At 38.5% G+C, this 27,619-nt stretch overlaps 1 protein-coding gene across 3 annotated transcripts in view; it reads left to right on the forward strand.

The window, feature by feature from the left end:
- LOC137258357 (calcium-transporting ATPase type 2C member 1-like) overlaps positions 1–27,619 on the forward strand; it is a 127,292-nt gene that overhangs the window by 11,532 nt on the left and 88,141 nt on the right. For all 3 annotated transcript variants that reach the window (XR_010954627.1, XM_067796009.1, XM_067796010.1), the window contains exons 2-18: positions 14,596–14,793; positions 15,190–15,279; positions 15,477–15,512; positions 16,225–16,286; positions 17,199–17,307; positions 18,122–18,277; positions 18,386–18,454; positions 18,935–19,077; positions 19,941–20,065; positions 20,793–20,890; positions 21,367–21,462; positions 22,277–22,366; positions 23,780–23,884; positions 24,276–24,432; positions 25,883–26,053; positions 26,637–26,785; positions 27,395–27,561. Coding sequence is in view for 2 of the 3 variants with exons in the window: in XM_067796009.1 (XP_067652110.1) it covers positions 14,596–14,793; positions 15,190–15,279; positions 15,477–15,512; positions 16,225–16,286; positions 17,199–17,307; positions 18,122–18,277; positions 18,386–18,454; positions 18,935–19,077; positions 19,941–20,065; positions 20,793–20,890; positions 21,367–21,462; positions 22,277–22,366; positions 23,780–23,884; positions 24,276–24,432; positions 25,883–26,053; positions 26,637–26,785; positions 27,395–27,561 (2,021 nt within the window). In the remaining variant the exon portion in view is untranslated. The remainder of the gene's footprint in view (positions 1–14,595; positions 14,794–15,189; positions 15,280–15,476; positions 15,513–16,224; positions 16,287–17,198; positions 17,308–18,121; positions 18,278–18,385; positions 18,455–18,934; positions 19,078–19,940; positions 20,066–20,792; positions 20,891–21,366; positions 21,463–22,276; positions 22,367–23,779; positions 23,885–24,275; positions 24,433–25,882; positions 26,054–26,636; positions 26,786–27,394; positions 27,562–27,619) is intronic.

The raw sequence follows: 27,619 nt of genomic DNA on the forward strand, positions 1-27,619 counted from the left end.
CTTTACGTTTAGGTGAACTTATGGGATTCTGTACATAGTATGTGATATTTAAACATGCTTGAGTATTGAACAACCACTTGTTATGTAAGTAACATGTTCATTTATATTCCATTCACCGGGCTGAAGCCCGGGAAAGGCCCTAATTGCTAATAATTTACCTTGAAGAGGCCCTAGATTAAGCAGAACTTGTATAATTTGGCTAAATGAATAAAGTGAAATGTTTCTTGCACATCACTTTTATTTCTCCATGTAACAATTTTTTATTGACATTTAAGAAAAAATAACTTTGACTTGGCTTCGTCCTAATCATCCATTTGTCCACTATAAGAATCAGTGTCTGTAAGAACAAGTGTAACTGGAATCTGGAACTCATTAACACCTGACTCCCAAGGTGTATTTAAAAAAAAATGTTCTCCTCCCTCATCACTATTTTTCTATTAAAAATTGTAGCAAAAATCCTACTGCTCTCATCACTTTTGAAAAAAATGTACCTAAGAAACATTTAATATTTTTTATGCAGCCTTATGATTTTACAGGAAGCTAATACATAAGGAATGCCTTGCAATGACATTGACAAAATGGGTTAATTTATCTCCATTGTAAAGCAAAATCTCCCCAGCACAGTGGTGCATCTATGAGTTACATCTTTTTGAGGTCACACATTTGACCAACCACATGTTATGTAACTACATGTACTTACAATGCTCTAGTGCCTCAAGTAACGCCAGTTTGTTAACACAAGCGTATGAAACAGTTATAAGTGGCTACTATGCAAGTTCACATTTTTGTTTCAGGTAACTTTGTAAAATAATACTATAACAAGCTAATCACTGTTTGCCAACAGAGAAAAAATGCCCAGTACAATTGTCATTGTCATTCCACCTGTTGTCATGGTGAATCCATAAAACTACTCCCATATGTTCAAAGGATTGTAGGGTGCGATGTAGCAGTGCTGAAATCTGCATGTATATTCTTTTGTCTGTAGACGGAACTATATCCTTTTGATATGCCCTATTTTGATGTTACTGTTTTTGATTTCTTGGAAGTTAGATTTTATGTTAAGTAGAAATTCAGTTTGTGAAGAAAGAATACAGAGTTATTTGGTTAAGTCCTCTGAACACTTGCTGCCATTGGATTCTAAGTCTGAAACATGGTGTTAGTGTTTTCTTAATCTTTTTTTTAAGTATAAGGGCTCTGCCATTAAGTGAAAATGAAATGGTGAGAATTGTTGGCTGGGAAGGCTAGTAAGTCTTGAATCTTCACTAGCCAGTTTAACTAGCTTTGATGTGGGGTGATTGCTTTCCATGATATATAAAATGGTAAAGATGTCAGTAAAGTCGACAAATATTATACAACGAGAAGACTCACATCTTACTACCTTGATTTGCACAGGATATTAATTTACTTTGGGTCATTTTGCTCTACTGAAATATTTACTATTTCCAAATACTATGAGTTGTGCATAAAGCGTTAAATCACCATTAGATTTTCAGTGACCTGTAAAAATAATAATGATCACATGCAATTCTATTGTGCTAAATTCTGTTCACCAAATGCATGCTCAAACCGCTCAGTTCAGTATTGTCCTTAATAAACCAAGCTGCTTGTGAGGCACTAGGAGGTTATAATCACATCACTTTTCCCACTGGTTACCCGTTTCCTGCTGAGGGAACAGAGGAATGTTTGAACAAACCCTGAGATGAGCCTGTCTGGCTGAGGATATTTCAGAATCTTTAACTTAGGAAGCATTTTGCATACCAGAGGCTGGTGGGCAGGTAGCTATGTCACACACTTGGTACTTACAGGGTATAATTTTGGCTAATAAGAAATAATGTTAATGTTTTGTTTCACAGTATAGTTTCATCAATAGGTCAAGGTTGAATACTTGACTTCCAAGAGTCTCTAAGGTGAAAAGTCAATACTTTTAAGATAATAAGTAACATATAGGCCTCACTACCTTATTTATCTAGACTTGCCTCCTTAAGGGGTAGAATTACTTACATGCTTGGGCTCAGCATTCAGTACAGCATTGGAACTAGGCAAGTTGAGTACCAAATTGTTTTATTCATAATTCTGGTTTTAGATATGGAATTGTTTTCTGTTATGTTATTCGTCGAATCATAAATGGGTGTGGTTTAGGTTTTGTAAAGATGGTAATGGTGATTTTTTCTTTGGATACAAGAACATTTATTGGTATTTTTAGAAAAATATCCGCTCCATGAGTACAAAATAAGTAGGTCAGCAGTAATGATAAGCTAAATGTTGTATGTATATTTATGAAAAGGTTAATGCAGAGTGATAGGTCACTCAGCCAGCAGGGACACTGGCCTGTGCACATGGTAATGAATCTCTATCATCTTATCAGCATCCATTTTCCACAGGCAATGTTTTGGGTTTTTGATTTCATTTTTCATTTCCACTTTTCGGTTATATTTCCATTCATTTCAGAACAACAATGCACATATATGTGTCGTTGTTCTTTTTAAACAAATGTACCCAAAAGGTGGAAATTAAAAGCGACAAAAAACCACCAAACCATTCACTGTCGATAAAGTTGGTCAGCAACTGACTGATGAAGTTAGTTATTGATAGTAGATTTGTATTATAGGTGGATTCCCCAAACCCATCTACAAGTTTAGTTAGATTTATTGAGGGAGTGTTTCCAATTTCACATCAGGTGCACCTGTTCTAGTTGTCATCCGTTAGATGTATTATTGATTTTAACAGGTGTGTCTGTGTGGGGTTTGTTCTTGTGCTACTGTAAGTCAGTTAACATTTTCAGTATAAGGTGGCTGATTCATCAAACATTTGTTTAGGGTTAGAATGCTAATAGATTTAAGAATGTATTGCAGCTTTCATAAGTCTGAATTGCCTTCTTTTGTAATGAATTTTTTTTATATCAACCAAATTTTTGGACTCATGTTTATCCCGTCTAAATGCCCTTCAAAGGTCTCAACTTTTGTAATGCATGCCAACTGTTCCCTGTGGATAGCCATCAGCTATACAATCAACTACCATTAAATTTGACCTGTATTACAGTACTGAATTAACACAGCTTGATCAAGCTGATAGCCCAAGGCCAGTCAATGTTTTAAGGAGCCCTCTACCATGTCTACAGGTATTCTGGCCTGCCAGCTAAAGCATTTTGTCAGTACACCTCTCCTGAACATAAACCACCTGACCCAGAATCAGTAATTCACAGATGAAGCTAGAATATTCATAATATTGGTGACTTAGCTAAATAACAACATTGACAAACACACTTTTAGAAGTGATTTGGGTGATGTTGTATTGATAAGCCTTGTATATGATCCTTCTGATGCAGTTTTTTTTCAAAATGCTGAATCATCAGTATTTAATTCAAATGTAGATTCTTGAAGTTTCGTCTTAAGAATTTGCAAGTGTAGATAGTATATCTTAAACATAATGTTGCTGACAAGGGCCCTGTTTCCCAATGTGATTGTAGCCGTATGTCAATCACTTTGTGAAACAAAGCCAGAACCCCTTTGTCTTTTACTACATAATTTCAAACACTATTACTTGTTGAATTACGGTGGGGAAGGCGTGGATGGCCCAGTTGTAGGAGGTGTTGGAGTATGCAGTGCAGAGTTGCGTCCTTTGGGTATGAATGAAACCAGGGTTTGAATCCCAGTCGGAGTGGTTATGTTTTTCAAGGTGTGGAGTGGTACACTCTTACTACAGTATGGTATGTATTGCCTTACAAACCCTTTATTTGGTCCATTTCAGTTTGGTATATGAGATATGGTTCTGATGCCAAAATTTTACCAGAGTCAAGCCTTGCCTGTTTAACAACATGGAAATAAAATGATCTTAATCTTTGCTGTTTTGAATGAACAAAACTGTCATTTTATGTCTAGATAGAATTGAATGTCTGAAAACTAAAAAATTCGAATTATTTGATAGCATTCCAGTAAAATGTGGTAGAGTGAGTGAGTTTAGTTTTACGCCGCAGTCAGCAATATTACAGCTATATGGCGGCGGTCTGTAAATAATCGAGTCTGGACCAGACAATCCAGTGATCAACAACATGAGCATCGATCTGCGCAATTGGGAACCGATGACATGTGTCAACCAAGTCAGCGAGCCTGACCACCCGATCCCGTTAGTCGCCTCTTGCGACAAGCTGAGTCGCCTTTTATGGCAAGCATGGGTTGCTGAAGGCCTATTCTACCCCGGGACCTTCACGTGTTCGGTAGAGCAGATGGAGGCTAGTACACATGCAGTGCATGATGATGAAATTAGTTTCATGCATAGCTGTGCACACCATGCTCATGAGACTCTCACATGGTTGGTGTAGCTCTTCATTTTGGACAACCTGGGTTTTCTTGATCAAATAAAAAAGGTCAATTAGTAGGTGGCCTCAACTTATCCTTGTTTGCCAGTAATACTGACGTATACTGTTTCTTCCCTAGTTTCAAGGTGTGTTGAATACATAGACCTGTTCGCAAAATTTGTAAATTCGTAATACTTCTAGCTCTCTTCAAACACATGTGACATGCTGTGATTTATCTCAAATAGTTTTGTAGGCGGTTTTAAGCTCACTCAGACCCTTGTTAATTTGGGCACAACCAATGAAATTTTCCATCAATATTTTCAACTGTCAGTAGGTAGCAGTAATTTACTTTTCACCATGTTTGATATTTTGTTGTTTGACTCATGATCAATTAATCATAATAACGTGTATGATAGATTTTTTTCATACAGAATAACTTCTGTTTATCTATTAGTTCTGCATCTGTTGAATCCATGTGCATAGCTCATGGAAAAAATCTAATTATGTTGTTAGTTTGTGGGGTCTGCTGTTATTGCTAGACTAATGTCATTGAATGGAAAGTTCCCGGGAATATAGCATGTGGAGTATTCATGAGGTATATGTGGTCTGCTGTCAGTGTTAAACCTTGAGTACATGCCATTGGTCATACCTAACATCTCCATAGTATAATACTAATGTATTTGGGAGATAAAACAACTTGTCCTTCTAAATTTTGGCTTTTCAATTACTTTTGGTCTAACAAACTTGTGACCTTTTGAGATATATCATTGTTTGAATGGAAGGTACCGGTAACAAGGGACATTGCAGGTAGAATATGAGGTAAGTATTTGGGAGCTCATAGTCTTCCTGATGATCACACGGTCATGTGAACCCTTATGAGTGAGTGAGTTAACAGTTAAAGCTACATCATCAGTACTAATCCACATCATGATTAGGAATTACTATGCCAGTATCAGTGTTTGCCTGAGGCATAAACATTTAGGAGTCATCTTCACTCCCGGCCTCATGAGTGGGAGTCATGGACATGTTTTGGGGAGTCAACTTCAGACATCAACTGTGATTGTGTAATAAGAACAAAAAACTAGGTAGGGCAGGTCAGGTATTTGATCATCATTGATAAGTTAACCAGCAAACATTGAACTAAGTAGTTTCAAGCAAAAGCAAATTACAAGTTTAGGTTATCTGAAGTAATGGCCCAGTAGCATTGCATCAACGATGATGCAAGATTTTAAATTCACTGCATATTGTAGATCATTTGTGCATCAAATATTCAGGTTTTCTGCTTCAGGGCAGACATTGTACGATGACTGAAAACTGCAAACTTCTATATGTAGATGTTGGTTTAGCAAGTATTCTCTCCCTTGTTGAAAACTGCAAACTTCTATATGTAGATGTTGGTTTAGCAAGTATTCTCTCCCTTGTTGAAAACTGCAAACTTCTATATGTAGATGTTGGTTTAGCAAGTATTCTCTCCCTTGTTGAAAACTGCAAACTTCTATATGTAGATGTTGGTTTAGCAAGTATTCTCTCCCTTGTTGAAAACTGCAAACTTCTATATGTAGATGTTGGTTTAGCAAGTATTCTCTCCCTTGTTGAAAACTGCAAACTTCTATATGTAGATGTTGGTTTAGCAAGTATTCTCTCCCTTGTTGAAAACTGCAAACTTCTATATGTAGATGTTGGTTTAGCAAGTATTCTCTCCCTTGTTGAAAACTGCAAACTTCCATATGTAGATGTTGGTTTAGCAAGTATTCTCTCCCTTGTGAGTATTTCTTCTAATACCATTCAAAGACTAGGTTCCTAGTTTGCTTGTCATCTTGTCAGTGTGGTTGGGAACCAGCCTGATCTACAAGGTCAGTCCGTTCAGGTCTTGGCTGTTTTAGCATTATATTTATTATGTGACCTGATTCTAGATTTGTAGCACCATGCCTGCGCTAGTGGGTTTCACCAAAGTTGTGAACATGAGACTTGTGGGACTTTCCTGCCTCAGTATGGTGACATCCAATAACATACAATTAACACTGTTGAAGGCAAACCCACTGGTTGCTTCGAATAAGAAAAAAAAAAGACCCATCAGGATCGAGGTTAGAATTGGTCTTCAGTAACCAATGATTGTCGCAAGAGGTGACTAACAAGATTTACTGTTGAGGCTTGGTGACTTGATTGACACATGTCCAAATTGTGTAGATTTTGATGCTCATGCTATTGATCTCTTGATTGTCTGGTCCAGACTCAGTTATTTACAGACAGTACAGGAATATTGCTGAGCGTGGCATCAAACAACAAACCAACCAACAAATCAAATAAGTAGAGACTTTGTCCCATTCAGGTTGGTTTCAATTGTGTTGAAAATCTGTCCCATCGAAGTTGCTTTGAAATTCTTTTTGGCAATTTTGAACTTTTGTGTCTGATATTGTTCAGTGAAAGCTGATGAAGAAGATTATGAAACTGTCCTCTTACTATGTAGTGTCTGTTGTTGATTGATCAGCTTGTTATTGACACATTGTTTTCATTTTGATGTCTGGTTGGCTGACATTTCATGGAGGCATGTAGCTTCTGGCTGCTATAATTGGAAAGTAATCCCTTCATTATTTCCACGATTGCTGCAAGCGATTCATTATTTATGATGTTCCTGCCATTGCCATAGCTCCATTCATATGTACTCACTAAATGTGTAGCTTCGTAAAACAATTTATAGGAGATGTTTTGGAGTAAGTTCTTATGAAATTTTACCAATTATTTCTTGTTTTGTGTATCTGCCTGTTGTATAAAAAATCAATTTTCCCTGCTCAGAAAATCCTAAAGTTTTTATTGGCCCAAAATGTAAACTTACAAGAAAAATGTTTTAGATTGGTTTTTTTGCTCATAAATTGCCAAAAAGTGACATACTTTGAGTGGTTAGAGGGAATATTACTTGAATGGTGATTTTATTTTTTTTATTTATTTACGTCCTGTCTATAGGTTTTCTGAAGACAAAAATCCATAAAACAAGAAATAAAACTGGTCTGACCTAATTATTTAACATGATTTAAAAAGAACTTTAGCCATAGGAATCGACTAAATGTCACTCAGTGATGTATGATCACACATGTCAATAATTAATTTGATAACTGCTTTGAATCCTTGTGTCTAGACCATCCTAGTTTGCGATCATAGGAAGATTATGTCTGTGGTGACATATTTTGTTATAATCTTGATAATCCCATGTCAATATTAATGAGCCACAAAACAGGAACATCATGACGTATGTAATAGTGTCACAGGGTATGTTTTGCATTGAGGTAGAATGTGAACTCTACCGTTGTTATTTTCGTTATTTACTGCTTCGTGCTGACTTAACTCATCCTACTGCTGTTACATGCAATATGTCGCCACATTTTTACTTCTGTACATGTGTATAGGTTGTCATAGCAACCAGCTAATGATATTAAATACCAGAGGGTAATTCCCACGTTGGTATGATGCGTTTGTGACTATAATCACTGAGTCTCCTTTAACTTGATGATGCTAATCCCAATGGTTAATCCCTGTCATGTTGTAGGTTACTGTCAGCCTCCCTGAGTGATACCTGTGTTGATATTTATGACTTAATTGATGGCTTTGTTAGTCTTGGTCAAGTCACAGAAGAAAGGATAGCCTTAGGATACCTTGGTACTAAGGTAAAGTGCTCCGGGGCACCAACCTACTTCGTGCTGACCTGGCACATAATGCTTTTTTTGACACATCTGTCAGGGATTGGGTTGCCTAGTGCTGAAACCATTGGCTCGTCAGGCTGAAGAATTGAAATTGATTCCCCAAATGGCTGCAGTGTGTGATACCCATTTCTGGTGTCTTTTGCCATTATATTTGCTAGAATGCTGCTAAAAGTGGCAAAAAACTGAATAAATACCTTTTAATCAATTTCAATAAATGACATTTAAACAAAACGTTGATACAAGCTTCCTTCATGGTGTCACGTCCAACCTAAAACCATACACTATCTCCACTGCATATAGGAATTAGGCCTGCATGAGTAATGGTAACTGAATGGTAAATGAGGATATTATGCATTGTCAACTGTTGGTATAAATGCAGGGACAACCAGTTATTAATTTTAGTTATTCCAGCAGGCGATGAGAGAGTCCTGACTTCTGTGAAGTAACTGTGTAGAGAACTGTATGTTTTGATGATGCTTTAGAGCTTGGAATGAATAACTGAACATGTGGACTGATGGATGAAATGATACACCTAACTGCTCTGAAAGAACCAACTGAACATTTAGCTAAGTCATTGATGTGTTTTTAGTACAGTGAAGATTAGAGTGCAGCACTGTGGATCCAGTCAGTATTTTTCTGCTTTCATTCTCATGATTTGTGCGTACTGGATGCACATTTGTGCATCGTGTAAAGCATGTATCCATGTGTACTATGTTTTTGGGAAATGTCCAGTCATGTAATGATGATAGGATTTCATCAGTAAAGTTTACATTTCAGGAGTAACTATGACGTCCATATCGCATACAGAAGGCAAATAAAAAACTTACTCTGTTTCAATCTCTGCTTCTGGCGATATACCCTTTATTTGAAAGTGAATAAATATTATTTATAAAATCCATTGTAGTCAGATTAGTGTTGGTGTTACAATGCCCCCAGTGCCTTCCTGTCTTCCCTACATTGATAAGTGAACCTGAAAATCCACACTTTTATCCACACTGGTCATAAAAGGCAGCTAATGGAATGGGTTATGAGGCTCATTGACTTTGTTGATGCATGTCATCGGTTCCCAATTGTGCAGTTTGATGCTCATGCTGTTGATCACTGGATTGTCTTGTCCATACTTGATTATTCACAGACTGTTGTCATTCAGCTGGATTGTTGTTGAGTGCAACATTGCAATGTTGCTAAACTCACTCACTGTGAAGATTAATGCTCATGATGTTGATCACTGGATTGTCTGGTCTAGTCTTGACTATTTTCAATCCAATGCCATGTGGCTGAGAGGGCTGTTGGTATGAGGATTTAAAACTTGTTCACATATGCAGGTCAGTATAAATGTGACATTTGAAACCAGACTAAGCCAGAATAGCAATTAGCTTGACATCTGTTTTCTTCCACTCTATTGGCAATTTGGTTAATAAGACAATTTTACAGCTCATACGAGTTTGACACAATGGCTCGAATAAATTATGTCTAAAACTAATTTTATATATTGTGTCTGAACAAATTTTATATCTGGAGTAATATATTCACACATCGTGTTATTTTAGAAGCAGTGCTTGCTGTGTATATGTGTATGAATATTAATAACACTCTCCTACAACTAACTGCAGGATATATATGACATTTCACAACTTGAACAGTGATTGAGATTTCACTGGATTGCCTGTTCACACTCAATATATGACAGACATCATATACTTGCAATTTTGTTGAGTATGACAAACTTATGACTTAAACAACAAACTTATGTATTTGGTTGGTCCTTCACTGTTGTTGCATGTCATTGAAGTTTACTCAAAATGCCAACTATGTTATGGATTGGATATTGCTTTCAGTGGAATATAATCCTACGTAAACACTTGGTCATTATTACTAACATTCAAGTAAAATGTATTGCATGTATTTCACTGCAGCATATTTAATGAGACTGATAACATATATCACTTAAACATCAAACATGGAGTAATTTCTGTAGCGACTGGTTCATATCAGAGAATATGGCAGCTGTTAGGCAGATACTGCGGATTGTTGACAAAGATGTTTGTGTTTTTAGCTCGATAGTGGGATGTCGCAATTCACCGATGACGGGTGCATTGTTGGCAAGCTTTACATGTTATGGTACACAATTCATGTGATTTTATATCCATTTGGATTTCTTTTACATATGTTGGTTACTATTTTGAGCCTTAATACATTCGTCTTTTGTAGTTTGTACACAATACAGCACACAATACTTGCTGAGAGTCCTTTCTCCAATAATCTCTACCTTTATCAGAAATAACTTAGCTGTTTACAGGTTTTTCATTGAACCATGGTTTCAGCATCACACAAATTTCCATCAAGGTAATGGCTGCTTGCTATTCGCAAAATGTAAAAAATCCTGTATCACAATATGTATCGTAATGTGACCTCATTATAGAGATACATATCGTAGGGTGAGGCACCAGTATCATGACACTCCTGTTTGATAGACGAGAACATTAATCTAAAGTTGGTTGTGGGTAGCCTGTGGCTAGGTATTGATACATGTCACATTGTCTGTTAGGAGTCGTGAGAGAGCTGTCACTTCTCCTCGTATTCAGTGTCCAATCACACCTGTCTAGTACAACTCACACTGTGTGTTAGGCAGCATTGAGGACATGTGAGGTGGTGATGTACTGATATTGTCTCCAGCTAATTCTCAATCGGGATCATACATTTCCTACTAGGACATAATGGAGGTAGGCAATATCTGTAGATGTAACTAGGCCTGTGTGGTCACAGATATTTATGTCCATGATGCATACATAATCAGTGTGCATTATAGATATTTCATGCAGCTTTGTTCCAATTGTCCTTATGAGATTGACATAGTGCTGGAATTTTCTTGCTCCACTGGGTGGTGGGGTAGTCCAGTGGTCACGGTACAGAGGACCTGGGTTCGATTCTCACACGAGTATATTGTGTGAAGCCTATTTCTGGTGTCCCCTCACTCTTGCCCCACCCACAGTAGTATTTTAATGTTCTGAATCATAATCTTAGAATTTTCTAGTAACAGCCTAATTGTAGTTGGATATTTTATACAGAGTTGTTCCTGTTGTCTGTAATGAGTGCTGGAATCCCTTTCCTGTCTCAGTAGCTTTTCCTAAACTGAATCATAATCATAGCATTTATAAACAAAATCAAATCATAAATGCTACACTACAGTATTGGATTTTAACTATAACCCTAATCTATGTAAGTCTGAAAACTATCTAAACTTCTGTTACTCAATAACTGTGATTCATTGACAGCTTTTTAAAAAAATTGTGAATTAGTAAATTATGTTCTGCTAATACCAAATATTTTGTGAGATACAGCATAATGTTTGCCTAGCTTAATGTCGTTCTTTGAAACACGGACTAAACACTGTTTAAGGTATTTCAGGCAACAAAAATAACAACATCAGTCACCAAATATGATAATTTGATGATACATTGCCACAAATAATTTCATATGGATTTCCCAATCTTGGTTACCACGTTATTTGTATATCCTCTGGTCAGTCCGTAGGCCATGGTGTATCTGGTGCGGTGAGTGTCATGTGAGAGTGATCTATTGAAGCCGTCATGGAGATCCCACTGTTCCTTCAGGGAAGAACAGTGACATGTGTATGCATTTTCAAGAATACAGGTTGTGGTGTAGATGAACAATTGTTTTGAAGGCATCATGATTAGTCTGTCTCACAGTCCCTGGACCACATTATTTTCCCTAGCCTTCACACTCCCTACAATGTAGTCTGTCTCACAGTCCCTGGACCACATTATTTTCCCTAGCCTTCTCTCTCCCTTCAGTGAAGTCTGTCTCACAGTCCCTGGACCACATTATTTCCCTAGCCTTCACACTCCCTACAATGTAGTCTGTCTCACAGTCACTGAACCGCATTATTTCCCTTGCCTTCTCACTCCCTTCAATGTAGTCTGTCTCACAGTCCCTGAACCACATTATTTTCCCTAGCCTTCACACTCCCTACAATGTAGTCTGTCTCACAGTCCCTGAACTGCATTATTTCCCTAGCCTTTTCACTCCCTTCAATGTAGTCTGTCTCACAGTCCCTGGACCACATTATTTTCCCTAGCCTTCTCACTCCCTACAATGTAGTCTGTCTCACAGTCCCTGGACCACATTATTTCCCTAGCCTTCTCACTCCCTTCAATGTAGTCTGTCTCACAGTCCCTGAACCGCATTATTTCCCTAGCTTTCTCACTCCCTTCAATGAAGTCTGTCTCACAGTCCCTGGACCACATTATTTTCCCTAGCCTTCTCACTCCCTTAAATGTAGTCTGTCTCACAATCCCTGGACCACATTATTTCCCTAGCCTTCTCACTCCCTTCAATGTAGTCTGTCTCACAGTCCCTGGACCACATTATTTTCCCTAGCCTTCACACTCCCTACAATGTAGTCTGTCTCACAGTCCCTGGACTACATTATTTCCCTAACCTTCTCACTCCCTTCAATGTAGTCTGTCTCACAGTCACTGAACCGCATTATTTCCCTAGCCTTCTCACTCCCTTCAATGTAGTCTGTCTCACAGTCCCTGGACCACATTATTTTCCCTAACCTTCTCACTCCCTTCAATGTAGTCTGTCTCACAGTCCCTGAACCACATTATTTTCCCTAGCCTTCTCACTCCCTTCAATGTAGTCTGTCTCACAGTCCCTGTACCACATTATTTTCCCTAGCCTTCTCACTCCCTTCAATGTAGTCTGTCTCACAGTCCCTGAACCACATTATTTTCCCTAGCCTTCTCACTCCCTTCAATGAAGTCTGTCTCACAGTCCCTGTACCACATTATTTTCCCTAACCTTCTCACTCCCTTCAATGTAGTCTGTCTCACAGTCCCTGAGCCACATTATTTTCCCTAGCCTTCTCACTCCCTACAATGTAGTCTGTCTCACAGTCCCTGAACCACATTATTTTCCCTAACCTTCTCACTCCCTTCAATGTAGTCTGTCTCACAGTCCCTGAACCGCATTATTTTCGGTACTGCCTTGCCTGCCCTTCAATTATCAATATAGTCAGTCTCAGTCCCAGAACCACATTACGTATTTTCCCTGCTGCCTAGCTCTCCCTTCATTATAGTTTGTCTCACAGTCCCTGGACCACATTATGTTCCCTACAGTCTAGCCCTCCCTGCAATGTAGTCTGTTTTACAGTCCCTGAACCACATTATTTCCCTAACCTTCTCACTCCCTACAATGTAATCTGTCTCACAGTCCCTGAACCACATTATTTTCCCTACTGCTTAGCCTTCCCTGCAATGTAGTCTGTCTCACAGTCCCAGAAACACATTACGTATCTTCCCTACTGCCTAGCCCTCCCTGCGATGTAGTCTGTCTCACAGTCACAGAACCACATTACATATCTTCCCTACTGCCTAGCCCTCCCTGCGATGTAGTCTGTCTCACAGTCCCAGAACCACATTACATATTTTCCCTACTGCTTAGCCCTCCCATCAATATAACCTGTCTCAGAGTCCCAGAACCACATTATCTTCCCTACTGCTTAGCTCCTCCCTGCAATGCTAAAGCTCTGAATAAAGCAAGTCTAGATTTCCCATCTTACAAGGGCTCCTTTAAATGGTATTATTTGTCACTATCCCAATTACATATATTCAGAGACTAGGTGTTAGTCCATCCTCATGATATGGAGTGTATATGAGTCAATAGGTTTGGCTTTGATTAAACTTCAGGTGGGCAAACATAAACATTGGCAAAATAGTATACTTATTGCTTGCTATCTTATCTCTTGAACTTGTTAATTATAAGAATCGTTTCTTCCTTAAAAATATACCTCTAATTTTGGGCCATTGTTGTATTGGTGGCATCTGAAAAGAGCACTGTTTCTTTGGTCTTTCTCTGAAAGATCAAGGCATTGCCACACTATATTGACGTCACTATGCCGTCTCATCTGCACCTTGTACTGAAACATACCGCTGGCAACCAAAGTAACAGTACATGTCAGTTGTCATTGCCTCATACAGTCGCCTACAAGAAACTACTCTATAGCACTCCGTTCTTTGGCGTGCAGTTGTTTCACTCAGCTTACATCACTGGAAACTTAGGGGATAACTGTACTGTGTTTGACAAATTGGGGACATATACCAGTGGTTATAAGGCCGATATAACATTAAATTTGCATCTATATAACCACTACAAAAGTGTATTTTTTACACTTATACATAGGGGTTGAGCCATCTGTATTTCTGAATAAAAGTAGTGTTATTCTCAACTGACATTTATGAGTTTTGCCTAACCAACCGATGGTGACATAGTGATGTCAATTAGCAGCTTTATTGACATTAGTCATTTTGTGTGAGACCAACAGTATATGGGAATGTGTGAAAACCTGGCAAAGCCCAGTTTCACGATAAAAGCCGTCCATGTGATCAAATACACAGCTACAGAGTGGGGCTGTATATACTCAGTGTTCTGGTGCAGGTCCTAGTGTGGTCATTTACCTGTAAGATTGTTTGAACTGTTCTCTAGGACTGGGTGCATGCCATAGAGTTCAGGCCCATATTAGTCATTACTATTGTCCACACAACTACTCCAGTGAATTATTTACTGATGTTACTATTCCAGCAATCTGAGGAGATGATGACTTTGCTGAGGTCGACGGACGTGTCGTGCATGTCGGTGGAGGAGGTTCAGGAAGCATGCCGCACCCATCTCCAGGCCGGTCTCTCTGATGAGGAAGCAAGACGAAGACAGACCATGTATGGTCCGAATGACTTTGAAATCGCCAAAGAAGAACCTCTTTGGAGGAAGTTTCTCGGACAGGTCAGTGAGCGTGTTTTGGGTATTTATTGCATGAAATTTACTGGACCCAACCCACCTAAACACCCACACACACACTCACTCACTTGGGTATATGTACGACGATCAATGTTTTCAGTGTGTCATTAAGACCAGTATCTTTGCTTTCAACCACTTGACTTCCTGGTTTGAACTGTATATTGATCTTTGAATTATTTGCTGACTTTGGCATTCAACAACCGTCTTCATATTCTTAGTCAAAGATTTGAATACCTGACAGCTGTTGAGAAGCTTTGGTTATGTGACTCAGATGTAGCCACAAATCAATTAGAAACTGTAGCAGTAGCCATGATGACAGAAAATAGAGAAAGTAATTTTGTGATATTTAAGCATTGTATCTGTATATTTTCTTTCTTGCAGTTTAACAATCCTCTAATACTGCTGCTCCTTGCCTCAGCAGTGGTTAGTGTCTTCATGCGACAGTTTGACGATGCAGTTAGTATCACAGTGGTAAGTTGTCCCCCTTGCCGATGCCAAACATCTTTTCTTGAATCTTCTGTAAATGATCAGAAATATCTTAGAGTATGCTTCCAGTTTGTCACACAGCAAAAAATATTAGGACTCTAACAAGATGCGGTATTGTTTGTTTTCTAACAAGGTGCAATGTTATTTGTTTTCTAACAAGGTGCAATGTTATTTGTTTTCAGGCAATCCTTATTGTTTCCACAGTCGCCTTCATTCAGGTATGTAAAGGCACTCTTTGTAAGGGGGATTTGACAGGAAGGGAAAGTTAAGATATTTAGTGTATATGTGGACCCATGAAGGTCTGGGGCGGAACAGGCCCTCAGCAACCCATGCTTGCCACAAAAGGTGACTATGCTCATCGTAAGAGGCAAGTAACAGGATTGGGTGGTCAGACTTGCTGACTTGGTTGACACATGTTCCAATTGCGCAGATCAATGCTCATGCTGTTAATCACTGGATTGTCTGTTCCAAACTTGATTATTTACTGACCGCTGCCATTCGCTGGAATATTGCTGAGTGTGGCATAAAACTAAACTCACTCACTCACTAGTGTATATATATATTTTGGGAAATGATTTTTTGTCAAATATATATTTGTATACGTATTTTAACTTCCCATGAAGATCTTGGTTGAAACGGTCTTCTGTAACCCATGTTTGAGGGGTGTCCAACTGGATCAGGTGGTCTACTTCTTAACACTCGGTTACCATAGCACTATGTCATACACATCATGTCAACTGAAGGATTATCTTTCCCACTTGCCTTTACATAGCTGGAACATAGCTGGAACAATGCTCTTTAAACAGCACAAACACAAAAATGTGAAAGTAACTGTTGTGAGTTTCATAAAGAGTGCCAGTGTAATATCACTGCAGTATATTTGCAAATCTTGTATGACTAATAAATCAACCTTACATGGGTCTTTTCCAGGAATATCGGTCTGAGAAGTCTCTGGAGGCCCTCACTAAGCTAGTCCCTCCTCAGTGCCATTGGTGAGTACTTGATGGTATGGACTGTGTGTAGTTAAAACAGCTATTAGCCTGGGTGCCACTGTACGGAGTGATCTTAGTGCTAAGGTGACTGTAAACCCCTTCCATAAACATAAACTTATGGTAGACTTAGCGCTAAGGTGACTGTGAACCCCTTCCATAAACATAGACTTAAGGTAGTCTTAGCGCTAAGGTGAGTGTGAACCCCTTCCATAAACATAGACTTAAGGTAGTCTTAGCGCTAAGGTGAGTGTGAACCCCTTCCATAAACATAGACTTGAGGTAGTCTTAATGCTAAGGTGAGTGTGAACATCTTCCATAAACATAGACTTAAGGTAGTCTTAGTGCTAAGGTTATTTTCAACAATAACACCTTGATGTTCATGTTGCTGTTTTTAAGATTATCTGTTAATGTGTTGTAATCTGTTCCACAACATATTTGTATGATCTAGGGATGAGAACTGATGGATGTCAGCTTCAACTTCTTTCTTTTGAGGGATATGACATTTCTGAGCATTTTTCTACTCCTTCATCAGGTGAATGATAAATTAGGAAAAAGATTGCTGTGTCATTACACGTGATACAACAGTGATCTTGTTCATTCAACTGAAGAAGGTGCAAAAATATACTCCATTAAAGACCTGGATTTGATTCTCCACATGGATACAATGTATGATGCCCATTTCTGCTGTCCTCTGATGTTGCTGAAATATTGCTAAAAGCAGTGTTTAACTCACTCACTATATCTAATTCAGGAGTAGTGATTTATTTATTTTGAAATCAGAAACAAGTTAATGTGGACATGTTGGTATAGATTTTGGGGTTCGTGTTCTCATTTCACAATGGTTCCGACGATATGTTTTGAATTTGATATTATGTCAATAAGATTGAATGACTATGTGTTTTTCTTTCAAAGTGTGAGGAATGGCAAAACAGAAACATTTTTAGCCCGTGAGCTGGTTCCTGGTGACATCGTTGATCTCAGTATTGGAGATAGAGTGCCTGCTGATATACGACTGTTTGAGGTGGGTAGTCAGTACAATAAGTTGAAGGAACGTAGTACTTTCATTAAACTATAATCCAGTTGCTATGATACTTATGAAGAAGCTCTAGTGAACCTAACAGAATGATTCATATGTAGATGGAATGTCAAGAAATAACAGTCTTTCAAATGATGAACGCAAGAGTATAACTTGTAAGTTAAACTTTCAGATGTTTGAAAACGTGTTTCAACTATTCTCACTGTTGACTGGTTCATTGACGCCATATAAGGTTTCAGTGCTTTGACTCATTCATTATCCGTGTCACACACTAACATATAAACAGCAAGGAATTATGCATCTGCCCTCAGTGAATCAAGGATGTAAGTCCTGAGATTTGGTGCAGTGATTACTACACAAGGGGCAGTTAATCCTTAATTATCAGTTTTGAGGATATATTGTTACAAAGTAACCAGTAAGTTACAAGGTATTTAGGAGATTCTGTTCCGAGTTAATGAAGGGTATAAGTCTTCAAGCAAACATGACAGATGATCCTGAATGTTTTGTTAGATATAGGCTATTTCTTATTGGGGCAGTAGGGTAGCGTAGTGCTTAAAGCATTAAGTTTGATTCCCACATGGGTACAATGTGGAAAGCCTGCTTGTGGTGATATTGCTGGAATTTTGCTAAAAGTGGCATAAGACCATACTCACTAACTTACTATTTCATATATTATTCATTGAGATAGACAATGTAGGAAAAACATATTAAATCAACCCTAAAGAAACGTCAATGCAGTTAGTTATTTTCAGACAAATTTAATCTTAAACCGAATAAATAAATATTTCTTCTTTTCCAGGCAGTTGACCTGTCCATAGATGAATCTAGCTTCACAGGTGAACCGTGCCCACTGAACAAAACTATAGCAACACAGAACAAGAAGACCACTAATGGCATATCAGATAAGAAGAATATCGCATTCATGGGGACACTGGTCCAGACAGGACGAGGAAAGGTAGGTCTGGATGTCAGCAGTGTGTGTGTAGCACAGTCTTGTTCTAAACACTATCATTATCATTCTCTGTCAGTGGTTTGTGGTTTATTGATTGTTCATGTGTTTCAGGGAATTGTCACCGGGACTGGACTCAACTCTGAATTTGGTGAAATTTTTAAAATGATGCAAGGTGAAGAGGTGAGGAGTTAATAATAATTCGTGCATTAATATTGCGCCAAATTCCATTTACGAGATGAATGCTCATAGCGCAGTCAAAGCAGTCATATTATTACCCTGGATAAAAAAAACCCAAGCTGCCTGTTAGGCACTAGAAGGTTATAGTCATATGGCTTATCCCACTGGGTACCCATTTTCTGCTGTGTTTTAACTGGATTGAAAATATTGTTAAAACTATTATAGTAAAAACTCATATCGTCTCATGTAGTATGTACTGACTCATGACTGAATGTTCCAGTATGTATGTAATTAGAATAAGGAATCAGAGCATCTTAATAAGAATAAATTTTAAAAGAAGTATTGTAATGTTACTAACTTGAAAAGTGTTACATATTTTGGTATTCTGATTTTGTAATAAATTTGAGCATGTTTATTAGTTTTTGCATCATAATATAAGTAATATTCGGTACTGTGTGTGATGTGTGTGTTATCTACTTTCAGTCGCCCAAGACTCCGCTACAAATCAGCATGGACCTACTTGGCAAACAGCTGTCCTTTTACTCATTCCTTATAATTGGCATCATCATGCTGCTAGGCTGGATTCAGGGGCGTGGAATACTAGATATGTTCACAATAGGTGTTAGGTAAGTAGTATCTTTATGTCCACATAGATATGTTCACAATAGGTGTTAGGTAAGTAGTATCTTTATGTCCACATAGATATGTTCACAATAGGTGTTAGGTAAGTAGTATCTTTATGTCCACATAGATATGTTCACAACAGGTGTTAGGTAGTTAGTATCTTTATGTCCACATAGATATGTTCACAACAGGTGTTAGGTAAGTAGTATCTTTATGTCCACATAGATATGTTCACAACAGGTGTTAGGTAGTTAGTATCTTTATGTCCACATAGATATGTTCACAATAGGTGTTAGGTAAGTAGTATCTTTATGTTCTCATAGATATGTTCACAACAGGTGTTATGTTAGTATATTGATGACAGTCCTTGATGTGGTGTTAGGAAAGTAGTGTATGATTAACATAAACCTGATATGTTCACAAGAGGTTTTAGGTAAGTAGTGTGTCTATATCAGCACCAGACATGGTCAGATGTGAGGTAAGTAGTATGTTGACGTATCACGCGATATGTTCACAATAGGTGTTAGGTAAGTAGTATGTTGATGTATCACGCGATATGTTCACAATAGGTGTTAGATAAGTAGTATGTTGATAGCAGCACCAGACATGTTCACAACATTATATTATATTATATTACGTGTTACATTATATTGATGTCAGTGTTGGATGTGTTGACAATAGTTGTTATGCTCATAGTATATTTATGCTAGGGATGGATATATTCACAATAGGTGTTTGGAAAGGAGTATGTTGATAACATCACCCAGTATGTTCACAGTAGGTGTTAAAGTACTTGGAGCTGTCTTTTTGTGCCACAGATGTTTGAGAGAAAATATGATCTGTGACACCTATGTTGATCTTACAGTCTCGCAGTAGCAGCTATCCCAGAAGGCCTCCCCATTGTGGTCACTGTCACGCTGGCTATAGGAGTCATTCGTATGGCCAAACAGAAGGCAATAGTTAAGAAGCTACCTGTAGTAGAGACTCTAGGTGAGTAGACAAGATTAGACGGGCAGTGAATCATGGCATTGATGGAGACGAATCTTGTCGGTAACTACTTATTTGAGATGTGCAAAGACCATACATAATGTGAAGTCAATACATTGAAAGCTGCAGATTCACTCTGAATCGAACTGCATACGTTATTCATTACAGTGGAAGACTGAAACTCATGTGTATACATGTCCTGTGCACTTACTTTACATTGGGAATAAAAGGAATAACAGCAGAGTATATTTCCTCATGGGAGAAACAGAAACCTGATATATAGCTGTCCCACATTCACTGGATGTTCCCAATATTGTTAACAAGTTGTTTGCTTTGCATGTTGTACTCATTCAAAGATACACAATTGGCACCCACATGCTTGATATTATTACTAAGCTGACAGCTTTGTTCTCATATTTGGATGGGTGTTCCTGTGTACATTGTCTCTGGCTCCTGTCATTGCTAACATATGCAGAATCCTGGCACTTACTAGCATATAGACCCACCTCCTCCTTGGTCAGACATGTATGTAGCACAGTGCAAGAACCTGATAATAACAGACAGATTTTTAAATCTGTAGAGGGACCAGAGAAAGTTTGTAGTATATGCATCTGTAGTATAGGTACACATATATATTGAGGATCCTGACTTTCATGAGACACTGTGTTGATGAGTATGGGTTGTAGACGTTAATGCTGCCTTGTCTCACTGGCTTGATGTCTGTCTCCAGGTTGTGTGAATGTGGTGTGTTCCGACAAGACTGGCACGCTGACAAAGAATGAGATGACTGTCACCCATATCTGTTCAGCTGATGGTACACAGGCAGAGGTAAATCACACAGTCTTATTACCAGTTTGTGGGCAATAACACATGGCTGATGTTAACCACTAGTTAACACAGACAGAGCTTCCAAGAGAACAACCTCTGAGGATCTGGGTTAAAATTGATCTTCAGTAACCCATACCTGTCATAAGAGGTGGCTCATGAGATTGTGTGGTCGGACTTGCTCACTTTGTTGACGCATGTCATTGTATCACAAATGTGTAGATCGATGCTTAATCTTTTGATCACTGAATTATGGCAGGAATATAGCTATTCCCGACATATAGCTGGAATATTTCTGAGCGCAGCGTTAAACAATAAACCAACAAAATCATCCCAAGATCAACCATTTGCCTGTCTACACTTTCATAGATTCTGCTAATTTTATGTTTATTCAGAAAACATATCTCTTTATTTCTTTCTGTGCAATTGTTTGATGTGGGCAAACAAGTGATTACAAAGGGAGATAACTGGTGTTTCAGGTTAGTGGTGTTGGGTACAATGCAGATGGTGTGGTTCTGTGCAACAATGAAGAGGTGAAGCCCGAGTCACATCCCTCAATTGCCAAGGTTGTTGAGGTAGGGCTCGACTGTAATTGATTTTCATTTTAACTTTCATCTGATTTCAGATATGTGGTAAGGGTTTCTGTTTCAGCAAGTTTCTGAAACATCTTTAACTGTTGTTATGTCAAATCTAACATGTTTTAAAATAAACTGTCACATATAGAGGAAAGTTTGGAATGTATAAAGGTTGTGAAATTGATGAGGATGAAACCCAAGACTCAGAAGAATATTTTACAAAACTTATACAAATGTTCATTGTATGTGTGTATTCCAGATCTGATGAAATTACACCGTAAAAGTCTTTATATGCACTTAACTTTTGGTACGATCTTTCCTGAATTGTGTTGCCCCCAGCTAGAGACTTACATGTAAATTCAAATGTACTTTAGTTGTGCTACAAGTAGGACTGCAACTGTTCACCCAGACCTTGAGTCGATTAAATTTTTGAAATTTTACCCTCGAATCGATCATTTTCCATTCTGTTCTTCATACAGGTAAAAACATCAGATCTTACTTAACTCTGAGAATCGGCTTGTTTAAGCGTGAAATGCATTGTCAACTTGGCAATGCCTACTAGCAGCAGTTCTTTTTGCGTAGTTAGACCGGCGTCAGCCAGTCATGTTTCGCCTTATTTCAGCTCTCGAAACTGCTTGAGATGGAGTCAAATTTTTGTTTTGGCAGTGTGGAAATACTTTAAATAGGTATTCAAATATCGAATCGAAATATTGATGATGATAATCGAAAATCAAAACTAAGGTGTCAGATTCAATATTTGATGAACCGAATCATTGCAACCTTAGATACAAATACTGTTGTGATGTCATTCCAGGTGGGCTGTGTTTGTAACAATGCAGAGTTGTCAATGGCCGGATTGAGAGGCCAACCAACTGAGGGTGCTCTTATAGCTGTTTCTCTCAAGGTAAGTAGCACATGTGTGAATCTAAGGTTCAATAGTACAGTCATCCCTCGCCATAATGTGGGTCTTGGGGTCCACGGATGACCCCCCGTGTTATTACACATCCGCGTTATAGTACCTATTACATAATGTGGGACAAAGGCTGAGTTAGGTCGTATACTCCAAGGACATAACAAAACTGCTGTTTCATGGATTGGGTCAAGTAAAAATATATCGTATTGTTGAAGGTGAAAATAAACAAACTTTGAAAATGAAAATATATATATGTACTGCAAACTTTGCAATAAAAAATCACTACCTGTTATCAAAGACATATATTCATGTGAATATACCGTCTTTGTTGTTATTCAATTAAGCCAGAAATAGCGATCAGCTGTGCACAGATGTTTTGGTCCAATGTACCGGTGATTCAGGTAAAAACGATGTGATAATATTACATCAAAGAACGTCTATTCCATTATCAGAATATTTTACATATTAAGCTGTTATTGTAACAGATTATTTTACATTGCTATCTGGCTAGTATATAATGTGAGTTTTCTGCAAACATATTTAACATAACAATGAACACAGGCCTGTCTTGCTACAATTTACGTAGGAGACAGTTTGACAAGTCACCGCTGACTTCCCACGATACTTGCAACTTTGATTGTAAAAAAAAAAAGATTTGTCCATTTAATTGTTGAAACTGACTTCAATGAGTCAATAACGCGGGTCTCTGAGTCCATGGATTACCAGACTGTAATCTGTTGGTGACTGCTAAGAATAATAAAATAAAAATGGACCCTCACAAATGAGGTAAGCGGAAGTTGTATGCGTATGGAATGAGGTAATGCTATCACAGTGTTTCCGTTGTGTCTGTCAACAGTTTTAATTAATAAAATTGGGATTGAATTTAATCAAATAAAATGTGGTTTCTGACACCATACATCCTGGGATGACTGTGTCTTACCGCGCTAAAGCGCGGTGGGTTGCATCACAGCAAACATTGTAAGTACTCGTTGTAACTCGACTGATAGCATGTCTTGTCTTTCATAAGTTACTGCTACGATGTTGGTACGATTATTATTGAGAAAACCCTGCATGTTTTAAGCATGTGAAACACAATGTATATGTACGATAAACACTGTCAGTTGCCTACCACACTGAATTTCACTAGTTTACGTAAGTTATAAGAGCGCAGCAGTGGATTTGTTGATGAGCTATTTTCGATTTTGTGAAGGGGTGTGATCGCAGTACAACCTTTTTATGGGAGCTACGGATTACCCCACGGTTTAACCGAATCCACGGTATCACGAAGCGCGTTATTGTGAGGGATGACAGTAGTTCAATTCAGACCATAGACTATTCTTCTGGTTGATGTGTTTTAATGGTCTTTACTTGAAGTCTAGTCTTACTCCTTCCTTCACTTTACAGATGCACATGCACAGTGTGAGGGACAACTTCCATCGTTTGCAGGAGTGGCCGTTCAGCTCTGAGACCAAGTACATGGCGGTCAAGTGTCGTCCAAGATATGGACAGGTAACTCAGAGTTATGTCTGTGCAGAGGTTGTCGAACTTTCTCACAAACAATGCAGCAGCTGAATATCACTGAATGTGACTGGGCTAGAGTGCTGAAAAAGTGACCTTTTGCTTGCAATAATTGGCATTTACTACAACTAGTAACATAGATTTTGATATGGATAGGTCCACTGGTTAATGCTGTAACATCAGACAAACTACACCTTGAAATAGTGTGTCCAAGATCAGTTCATGTTCATCATGATCCAAAGATGACATCAATAATAAATGATGCTGTCCAGAGATGATATGTTTGTCTGAATTCTTTTTTATATTTTTGGGCCCTCATCTTAGTTTACTAAACTAGCCAGAAGTTTACGACTGTGTATTGTCAACTGCTTACCTTCCTCAGAACACAGAGGCCCTGTTCTTCGTGAAGGGTGCTTTGGAGCATGTCCTGCGACAGTCAACACTCTACTACTACAACGGAGCCACTCTGCCCATCACAGAGAAACAGAGAGACAGCTACTTCAATCAGGCAGCTGCGCTTGGTAGTGCAGGACTCCGAGGTAATATGTATTTCACTCTCAGAGGTAATATGTTTGTTGTTTTCATAGGTAATACATGCCTTACACTCAGAGGGATCATTCTATCATCATTTATTGTGTCTGGTTCAGATTCAGGTGATTCTGATGTTCATGATATAGCTGTAATATTGCTGTTGGCGATGTAAAACTGACTGTTTTGTTATGATGGAAGCAAACAGATACTGACTGACTGACCACTGCTTATGTCTGGAAAATTCCCAGTAAGAGTTTTACAGACCAGGCCCCACTTGCACAAAGCAATCTTAACGCTACAACTATCTTAAGCCTATGCTGGAGAATGACAATTACAATCATTGTAGCGCTAAGATCGCTTTGTGCAACAGTGCCCAGGAGGAACCTCTTTCTCCAAGTCATCACTCACTCACTCACCCATGGAAGCAGTGTTCGAAATTGCCAGGCCCAGAGGTGGTTGTTATTGTATCGGGCCAGGCAGTTTCAAATATTTGCAGGCCTTCAGTCAATTTTCTGACTTCATTTTCAACTGGAATCTTTCCTACATTTTTTTTCTTTATTAACGTTTTGTAATCACCCATGATCCATGAAGTTTTGATAAATACAGTTTCACTTCCTGGTATTTCACCACTTTGTGGGTACAAATGGAAAATTCTGTGACTAGGTTTTGATAACTGATTTTGTAGAAACAATGCGAAATTGTTGTTATTGGTTGGACTTTAACAACATGGGCCTGCAGATTTCATTCAGGTCCTGCAGATTTTATCATGTTTCATGCAGGCCCTGTCGATTTCAAAGCCTACAGGTGACAACAGACCCTGATGGCAAATTAAAGTATTGCAAACACTACAATACAGCAATTTTTTACTATCATGCCTGAGTCTGTTTCCTACATTCCTTGTTAAAACCTGAGCCACAGCATCATTTTTCAGACATGTGTGATTCTACTTGACATTTGATAAGCATGACACCTATTTGCTCCTTAGCAAAGACTGAGTACTGTAGACAGACAGACTTGATTCAGTAAAGAGGCCTTGGGCCCATGGTACGTGCTTTCTTTGATATAACAAAAATACCATAGAGGAAATATAGAGGCTTAGCACAGGTATGAAGATTTGTAATGCAATATATAAACAGCAATGTACTGTAATAAATTGTTGGTTTTATGTAATAGAGACATTACTGTATACCAGTAATAACTGCACGCTGTATGCTTTGGGTTTAGTAAAGCTGTCATTTTCCAAATGTTATAAAAATAATGATACTATGCTGGATAGAGACATCAATGTGAACCAGTAATGACTGCTTTTGCGTTAATAGTGTTAGATCTCAATTTCCAAATGAAATGAGTTCTATGGTACAGATGTAACACAGTTATCTGCAGACTCATGTTGAGGCTGATGTTTGCTGTGAGAGATGTTTCACTTACTCACTGACTCCCTCTTTGACCTCCCTGCAGTGTTAGCAATGGCATATGGCACAGACATGAACAAGCTGGTGTTTGTTGGCATGGTGGGGATGATCGACCCACCTCGGGAAGGAGTCAGGGAAGCCATATGGACTCTAACAGGAGGAGGAGTATCCATCAAAATGCTGACTGGGGACTCAGAAGAAACTGCCAAAGCTGTCGGTAGGTTCTTTTTAACTTTTCTGATATGTTTGACTTATTTATTAATAATCATTGACGTAAACGTGTGTTTGCATTTATGAAAGTATGATGTAAAATGAAATAGAAGTCTATTCTAGTCTTCCATGCAAACATTCTTCCTCAGGTAATGAGGTGTGCTCATTATATCAGGGTGGTTAGGCTTGCTGACTAGGTCGACACGTCATTGTAGATGCTCTTGATCATTGGATTGTCTTGTCCCGACTTGAGAACATCACCATATAGCTGGAATATTGCTCAGTGTGTCATAAAACTAAACTCACTCACCCCATTTGATGATTTGCAAGCCATCATCATGTTATTTGAAATACTGTGGACTTAGCATGAAATGAAAGTCTGCCATGCACGTCTTCATGGGTGTCTTTTCTTACAAAGTCATGCCTTCAAGGGAACAATGTACTCCCATCTTATGTCTTTGTCTTAGATTTTGTTTCCATCTATGCAAACCATCAGATCATTATCCAAATTTGATGTGCACTATATTGCAAAGGCTAGGGTGCGATTCTTGCTGTGAACCCCTTCCTAAACTGCTGTGTTCGATTTGCAGGTGCCCGGCTTGGATTGTATGCTGCGGGGGCTTCCTCGCTATCAGGGAATGAGATTGATCAAATGGACCCAGGGCAACTAAAGAGGGTCATCCCTGAGGTCTGTGTCTTCTACAGAGTCACTCCCAGGCATAAACTAAAGATTGTGAGGGTAAGCAACACTCAAGGAAACTTACTGGTATTTGAAGAGAGGCATAAAATTAACTGCTCTATGCAGAGTGACATGCCTTGGAAGTACCAGGATCCACTGCCAGATCTGCATTTTTATGATTCTATGTTTGTTGAGGTCATACTATTGTTGGGACACCTGTGGCCTAGTTATGTAAGTCACTGCAATTCTATGTACCAACTTACTGTTACTCAATTATCTGTAAACATGATAGTTGACCTTATGTTAAGAAAATATCTTTTGCTGGTCCTATCAAAATTTTCATTATCACTTGATGTCTTTTGTTGATACGAAATTCAGTTACTGGATCAGTTTTTCATCCAAAGAATGAGTTTATAATTTGTCACAATGTTTGTGATATGTAAACATACACTGGTGAGTTTATTTGAAGGGTAGAGTGATACACATAAAGGCATGATCCATAAAACTCTTACCTTCCCAGGGTAGATGTTTTGATGCTATGTGGGTAAATTGTAAATATACAATTCTCAAAGTTGCCAGTGTGTATTCACACATTAGACATGCCAGTAGAGCCAGTTTAGGGGTTCACCAGTCACACATACACTAACTGGGAACTGTCTATCTCCACAGGCTTTACAAGACAATGGTTTGGTTGTTGGAATGACGGGTGATGGAGTCAATGATGCTGTTGCGTTAAAAAGTGCTGAGATTGGAATTTCCATGGGGAAGTCTGGGACCGATGTATCCAAGGAAGCAGCTGACATGATTCTTGTAGATGATGACTTCTCCACCATATTGTAAGTCTCCGACTCTTCAGCTATAATTATTCTAATGTTTCAGTGGATGAGAAATGTC

This window comes from Haliotis asinina, chromosome 12, assembly GCF_037392515.1.
Source record: "Haliotis asinina isolate JCU_RB_2024 chromosome 12, JCU_Hal_asi_v2, whole genome shotgun sequence".
NCBI lineage: Eukaryota > Metazoa > Mollusca > Gastropoda > Lepetellida > Haliotidae > Haliotis > Haliotis asinina.